General features: G+C 44.3%; 1 protein-coding gene across 1 annotated transcript in view; it reads left to right on the forward strand.

Moving 5' to 3' along the window:
* The window catches only part of vwa8 (von Willebrand factor A domain containing 8), a 50411-nt gene that overhangs the window by 14966 nt on the left and 27413 nt on the right, over positions 1-8032 (forward strand). The window contains exons 15-22 of the mRNA XM_031873296.1: positions 414-600; positions 1904-1981; positions 2107-2222; positions 2341-2441; positions 2858-2964; positions 4302-4373; positions 5210-5286; positions 6932-7057. Coding sequence (XP_031729156.1) covers positions 414-600; positions 1904-1981; positions 2107-2222; positions 2341-2441; positions 2858-2964; positions 4302-4373; positions 5210-5286; positions 6932-7057 — 864 coding nt within the window. The remainder of the gene's footprint in view (positions 1-413; positions 601-1903; positions 1982-2106; positions 2223-2340; positions 2442-2857; positions 2965-4301; positions 4374-5209; positions 5287-6931; positions 7058-8032) is intronic.

The following is an 8032-nucleotide window of genomic DNA, read 5'->3' on the forward strand; positions in this document are numbered from 1 at the left end:
TGTGTGTGTGTGTGTGTGTGTGTGTGTGTGTGTGTGTGTGTGTGTGTACATAATATGCATCTACATATGAAAATATGGATTTCTGAACATGTCCGCTCGCTCCGATGCATTGTCCAGCTCTTGCTGAGATTCTGATCACTCCGGCCCGTAACAGTATTTCCTGTTTCAGGCAGTAGATGAAACGTTATGGATCGTGTCCATAACGTGTTATTCATGTTTAAACTGAATAGACGGAGCGAGACAGGGACGGAGGAAGTGAGTGTGTGAACTAGAGACCCAAACAAAACCCAAACTCCTCTTTTATTTTGTAACGTATGGAATGACAGTGGAGTAAAGTGCCCAATAAGTACTTCATGTATGAGATGTCTTTCCATGCACGCATACAGCGACGGTAACGACGTGTGTATCCGCAGGTTGATCTTCCCCATCCATCCATCCTTCAGGGTGCTGGCTCTGGCGGAGCCCCCCGTTGTGGGTGCCAGTACGAGCAGCAGCAGAGGTCCGCAGCAGTGGCTGGGTCCGGAGCTGCTCACTATGTTCCTCTACCACACGGTCAGCCCTATGGCCAGAGCAGAGGAGATGGACCTCATACAGGGGCTGGTGAGACACACACAAGTACTTGTTTCCTTCTTTGCAGAATTTATTTTATTACCGATAAACAGGATTGGTGGACAGTTGGTAGGGTTAATGATTGCAACAACATGTGGATGTTTTAACAAGGGTGGCAGCCCTCTTGTATCATGCTCGGTTAAATAATTACAATGTCCTGATTATGGGACAAAGCATGTTATTTAAATGTTATGCTATGCATGTTGCCTACATGGATGGAATATACATTTACATAGCCGTTGGAGATTTACATTTTGATGTGGTGTCATAATTAAACTTAATGTTGATGTGGCTCACTGATTAACAAGAACAAAGAGAGGGAGTTTAGTAATAAGAAGCGTCTTTCAGCAGCTGCTAGACATGTCTTTGATAACTGTTATTTATTAATTATGTCATCTTCTATTTCTTGCCTCCGAGCTTTTGAACAGCAGCAAATTGTTTTGCCAGAGACATGAAACGCGTCTCTATTCTGGATGTGTGATTAACTAGTCAGAGGGAAGGGAGACTGGCCAACAGTGAGGGGCTATTACAGGACAGTGGTATTTATATTCAGCCGGGACTTGATGCTAAACAAACGGAGTTGGTAAACGGATGTGACATTTCATTATTGGCCTTTCGTGGAGCTCAGCAACAGGAAATTTTTTTTTCCAAATAAATTGAGACTTGGCAGCGACACCGTAAGGTGTTATGTTAAACAACTCGTTGGCCACGCGCACAAAGTGAAGTACGGACCTTGTTTGGCTATTCGCTGGGATGTTGCGTGGTTTGGTTCACCTGATGTGTAAGCCGGCCTCAGGTGTCTTGATGCCATTCAGTTAGTTGTTGTGTAGAAGTATTTTTGATTTGAAAATGAATGTGTCTCAAACATAAAGTTTATTTATCTGTGTTTCTGTCATCTTCAGGCTGTGATGTTGATTTGTTCTGGAGTGGTTGTCTTTTATTTGATCGTATGACTTCACAGAGAGACACGGAGAAAGAGGGGGTTGAACGTTGCCATTACAAAGCAAGACTGTTGGATTCAACTGCATTAGTTTGAGATGGGTGTACCTAATAAACTGGCAAAGGAAAAGGAGTGTATGTATCAACAGGGAAAAAGCAGTTTTGGGCAAAACTGTATCAAAACACCCGTTTACAAACTCTCACACACGGACAAGTCTGAAGGATTTTTAGTGGGTTTTAGTAATTGATATGCAAATGTACATTTTATGGGTGAAGTATTTCTCTAGATCCACTTCTCTCCTCATCTAAACACCATCCTCTTCATCCGTCCTTCTCATCTCTTTTTTTCCTTTAGACCCGTGACGTTCCAAAGGAAGCAGCCGAGCAGCTCCTACACCTCACACACAGTCTCCGCAAGACAAATGACCCTACAGTAAGTGCAAGGGTGTGTTTGCATGCACTTACCGGTTTGTTTACATGCGTGTTTTCTGAGTAATTTATTTATGTATGGTGTGTGTGTGTGTGTGTGTGTGTGTGTGTGTGTGTGTGTGTGTCCAGGCGCAGTCTCTGGCCTCTTCTCTCTCCACCAGACAGCTGCTGAGGATCTGTCGCCGTCTCTCTCAGTACCCCGAGGAGAGCATCGCTCACGCTGTCAATAAGGCCTGTCTTTCCAGGTACACACAAATACACACGCTCAAAATCAAAAGTGTTTTTCTGGGTTGTGATGCACTTTCAAATCAATACTATATGATTGTGTGCACTAGTGATGAAGTGTGTGCATGTGTGTCTTAGGTTCCTGCCCAGCCTGGCCCGTGCCTCTCTTGATAAAAGCCTCGCCAACTGCTCCTTACAGGACACACCAGATCCAGCTGAACACACCCGAGACTTCAGCTGTAAGTCCCAGTCAGCTGTCGAGATCAAATGCATGTTTAACTACTCAGGGTTTCTAATACATTTCTTAGAGTAAATAGAGTTTTTGCAGTGTAATTAGCAGATCTGTGACACTGTCAGAGATGTTGCTTCCTGTGTAAGTGACATAGTGTAATAATGAGGCGCACCACCACCATTTAGTATCAACATTTAAAAATGATGATGTGTCAGAGGCCTAGATTTTGAAGTGGGAACTCATAAGTCCAGAAGACAAAGGAGCAAGCCAGAGTCTCCAGACTGCAAGTCAAAATGTGGGTCAGGGCTTTAAGAAACAATCGCCTCCATCAGCAAATGTGATTGAAGAAGCTTCTGAGTTCTCGTGGAGTCTCACACACACACACACACACACACACTGACTGCATCTCCTGTATTTCCCCAGATTCGACAAAGGATGGTGTGTTGACTATTGGCAGTGTGTCTGCTCCCGTCTACAGCGCCACTGAGAAAATGAAGATTCCAGATGTGCTCTTCTATGATAATCCCCAGGTAAATACGCACTAACTCACACAACGGCGTATGCTAATGTATATACTGTGTATTCTTTACCACACAATATTCATAGCAGCGTTCATTCATGGTTCAGTGAGGTCATCCACCACCTCTGATCTTTTCCCCTTTAGTCTCATTCTTGTTGTTTTTAATATGACTCTGTCCTTGTTGCAGTGTGCGACATTATTTCATTATGAAGGATTTTACTTTTAGTTTTGGTATTAGCTGATATTTTCCAGGGCCATGCACTTCGTAGTTGCCTCTTGGCTCTTTTTTCCAGATGCACAGAGATGCTAATCTCAGTCCTGGCCCGGTACTCTGCAACGTTATTGATGGATTTTATTGGATAAGAAAGCAATCTGACTTTTATTCTCCTCTGTACATCTCTGTGTGCGGCAGGAAAACAGGTTTTAGTTGTGATCGTTACAACAAAGAGGAAAAGTAATGCAAAATCAGTTCATACCTTAAATCTATAAAGAGATAGATACAGACGTCATGCTGTTTAGAGATAAACAGAAGGCTGTTCAGGATGGAAGCAGTGAGGAGTCGGGTAGGTTGAGGTTTGCCAGTTTTTGTATCTTTCAGACTCCAAAAATACGACAGTCACCTCCCACTTTATGCAGTGAATGTCCAAGTGTGCGTACTGCAGGTGTGAAAACGGGCAGAACTCCAAGTTATTCTTTTGTCACTGTACACGTTCAATGCTGAAGTACGCTTGCTTCTTACATAGTGCACTCGTATATAATCACAATGCCCTTATTACGGGAGAAAGGTGTTTTATTTTTTAAATCTCGCTCAGCACATTGTCTATATGGATGGAATAGAGATTTAAACTTTGCCGTGGTGTCTAAATTAAACTTAATGTTAACCTTCATGGTACACCGATGAACAAGAACATTTTGAAATGGCACTTAATATCAAAAAAAGTTTGCCGACCCCTGATCTAAAGAAATGACACTCTGACATCCTCTGGCAACACTGATGGCGCAATGTGACCCAGATTTCTCTCTGTCCTGATTCTTTTTTTCTGCTTGTGTTGGAGACTGAAATAAAAGTGGCTGAGATAAGATGAGAGCAACGAGGATGTCCTACTTTTTAAAAAAAATGACCTGTTTTCTGTCTTCAGAGCAGAAGGATGTAAAGTCACAGGGAGCAGAAGGGAGGGAAAGCAAACCTCCACATTTTCTACCCAAGCTCATGTGGTTTTAAGATTAATTTTATCTTCAAACGGGGACAACAGAACTCTCTTCATAATGTGTGAAATGCGATTCTGGGTCCAATCAAGTCAATAAAAGTAATGTCTTATCCGTTTCGCTGTTTAAATCTCTCTGCAGCACATGATGGTGATGGAAGACATGTTGAAGGACTTCCTTTTAGGAGAGCACCTCCTCTTGGTGGGCAACCAGGTGAGTGACGTATTGTAGTGCTTAAGTGCAAATTACTGGTACTTAAAAGTCGCAATGCCCCCCCCCCCCCAGGAAAGAGCCCTGTTTAGACTGGCCCTCAGGAGCCTTTATCCATGGAGGTCCAATTATGATTTATGACGTTGGTGTCATGCTAAATGAACAGAGCTTGGACTTGTGCTTGCAGAAGGGGCTTTATCTAATTTTCTCAGTGTCTCGGTGGAGGAGGCCACACATGTCAGCCCTGTTTGAGCGCGCAGGGAAGAGTTATGAAACAAGCTCCCTGCCCCCTCATGTCACCCTCCACAACCCACCCGCTCGCAGCTCACTGGGGGGCATGAGGAAGCATGTAGCACCTCCTTGGGGGACACTCTGCACCCCAAACTCCCTAATGTGCGGGATTAAAGGGGGAAGAGAGGAGGAGCGGGGAGTGGAATTGGACTTGGTTGTACTGGCAGTGTGTTTTTTCTGCAGTGATGTTTATGTGTGCGTGCGCACGTGAGAGAGACTTGAGTGGGAAAAGCTATTTGCATGGGCGAAGCTGAGACATTAGGAGCTGTCAGAGCGGCTTACCGGACGTCTGACAGACCGGCCGAAGGACTCGGCTGCCGTCCAACGGAGGACAGGCTCTGTGGGGAGCCAGTGGGAGTCCCAGAAAACAGCCCCTGTCAGAACGTAGCACCATCAAACAGGGACACAACTCCACTCTCCCTCTCTGCACATGGAATAGACACCTCTTTATCTCTACAGCCCATGTTACTGAAACACAGTTGGTGTGAGCTGATTTCATTACATTGTGCTGGTTGCTAATTGTATTTTTCTCTCTTATCTTTCCATAGGGCGTCGGTAAGAATAAGATAGTGGACCGATTCCTGCACCTTCTGAACAGGCCCAGAGAATACCTACAGCTCCACAGGTGAGCAGAAAGCACCTGTTTTACATACTTTCCCACTAGTTGAGGAACTAGAGGATGTCACATGTTAGCTCGGTAACTAAATGATTCTTTTTTTTTTTAAACATGAACTTGTGAACTTTCTCTCTTTACCGAGAGTCTTATGGAGAATCAGGAAGACGTGTCGGTCAGCGTGGTGTCTTTATTCTCTTTTATAATCCTGTCTCAGTTTCTTCAGCTTCTCTTTCGTCCCACTTTCTTCCATTCTGGCTCACCGTCTCAAACTTTCTCCAGAAAAGCACAATAGGTTATTTTTCAATTTGATTTCTTCTCAGACAGCTCATGTGAATCTAGCTCACATGTTCATGTGTGGACTTTTTCATGTCTGGGTCACCAGCTGACAGCTGCGGAATAGCTCACAAGTTCGTTATCAGTTGTTAATTGAGGGATTTATTATTTTTGTGCAATAAAAGTTCACATACTTGAGAATCTGTTTCTAAAACAGTGCTAACTGTATCTACTGTGGTTGGTAAATTAGGATGCTTTTAAGACCAAATAATTTCTTTTAAGTTGTTTTTCCAATAGGAGGAACAAAGAAAACTATTTAAGTGATGTGAGCAGCCAGCATTTTTGCTTACTCCCCTGCCAGACTTCCCATCAAAAACTATTTTGGTCCTCGGTAAATTAGGCCATCCTTCACATGCCCATATTAAAGAGGAACCATTTCAAGAAGTCCTCGTTTCTGATTATTTTTATACTCACACGATCGCACCCCCGATAAATTAGGTCATTCGTAGATCAATGTGTTGTGTGCTGTGAAAACAGCCTTACTGTTGAATGTAGATCAATCGGAGGCAGAGGTGGGCCGTGTGTTGATCTTGGCACCAATAAGATGGCAGTATTTTGAGTGTCAATGACCTGATCATGGGAGAAAGGCACCAAACAAATAAATGTAATCTTTTGTACAAACCTGAAGAACTGTATCGGTTCAATCTCCTCGACGAGATTACGGTCAGGCATCAGCATCAGCAGCACATCCACATGTAGAAACAACCAATTTCTCCTCTCGATCCCCGTACGTTTAATTTGTCAAAGTCTAGTGAAAGTCGTCGTGGAGCTGGGCATGGATGTGGCCTGGTTAGCTACTGTAGCAGCAGCTAATATTAGACCGGGGCAGAAGCAGGAGGATCGGTGCATGTGGCTTTCGGGAGCCTGTGACCGAAAGCCTACAGAGATGTGGCTCAAAAAAGCAAGAGAGATGCAGCCGACCAGGAAGGAAACTAGGACAGCTCCTGGGTCCCACTGTGAGATATCGGGGGAGGGAGGGCCGGGATGAAGAGAGAGAGATGTGTTCAGAGAAAGAGGGTGAGATCATTTTGGACGCCGCAGGGGAATCAAAGCTGTTTGGGAGATGCTTCGACGTTATGTTTGTGCACAGTGTTACTGACACCCTTTTTCACTGGCCTGCATCTTTGGTGATCAAATGGTCTTCAGGTAAAGAAAAAACGACATAGATAGACACGCAAGTGCCCTTTAGACGTGTGAGATATGTTGACCAAAACCACCTCTGGGGGTCAATGAAGACCTTTATGATGCTCTGATACATTACATTGGAAAAACCAAATAAACGTGAAATGAAATGTCAAGCTTGTTTTTATTGCTCCTCCAGAGATACGACCGTCCAGACTCTGACCCTGCAGCCTTCAGTCCGAGATGGCATCATCATGTACGAGGACTCGCCTCTGGTCAGTCACACAGACGCACACACTTTTACTTTTACGGGATCATTCCTCCTGTAGTCAATATTTTACAACCATGCACAGAGTGCTGACACCAGGTCAGTAAATAAAAAAGTATGAGACATTTTCAGTCACCGGCTCTGGTCCTGAAGGTATTCAGCTGGCGGTGTGGCCTTTTGATGCCAAGAGACGTCTTGGCCTCATACATTTGTGGTGCACTGTACTGTACATGTTAACGTACTTCTTTTTGTGAAGAGACATTAATGTGGGAATGTGCCTCAGCCACCCAAACCATAGTTCAACAACAACTTCCCATGTAAAGTCTCCCAAAGCGCTCCACTGATAACATTTAGCGAATTTACTTTGCAGCACACATCGGTAAGAAAGGAGTCATCAAACATCTCCTGCTCTGTAAATCTGCAGTCCTGCCCGACGTGACTGCATTCAGTGAGTGGGAGACGACAGCACATTCACTTGGCTGAGCAACCAGCCATCTTTTTCTGTCTCTGCCACCCACCCTCCAAACTGCACCCAGCCATTTCCTCTTCCCTCCTCCCTTTACTGACTCCTCTTCATGTCTGACTTCATTTCAGCAGACATGCGATGGCTCAATCCATTGAACGACCCAGTTAGCCATGCCAATGAGGCAACATGCTAAATAGCAAGAACAGTAACACCTACATGAAATGAGGCCATTACTAATGTAGTCATGCAGAGATTTAAATGAGGTTAAAATATCAGTGTTCCCATAAAAATAATTACGGCTATAGTTCCTACCTCAACAGGTGCAACAGTAGAGAAAGGGACAGTCTGTGCACACCAAGCCCAAAGGAATAACTGGGCATGTGGGGCCTTTAAAGTGAAATGGAGGTCACGCCTCTCACCATAACTGTTACAGTCTCTGTAATGTGCGTGTTGTTCCTGACCTTTCCTGGTATTGCTGAGGTTCAGCAATACCTTTTTACTACATTATTACACGGATGTTTTTGTGTGTGTGTGTGTGTGTGTGTGTGTGTGTGTGTGTGTGTGTG

Source organism: Anarrhichthys ocellatus, unplaced genomic scaffold (assembly GCF_004355925.1).
Source record: "Anarrhichthys ocellatus isolate YVR2014 unplaced genomic scaffold, GSC_Weel_1.0 scaffold71, whole genome shotgun sequence".
Classification (NCBI taxonomy): domain Eukaryota; kingdom Metazoa; phylum Chordata; class Actinopteri; order Perciformes; family Anarhichadidae; genus Anarrhichthys; species Anarrhichthys ocellatus.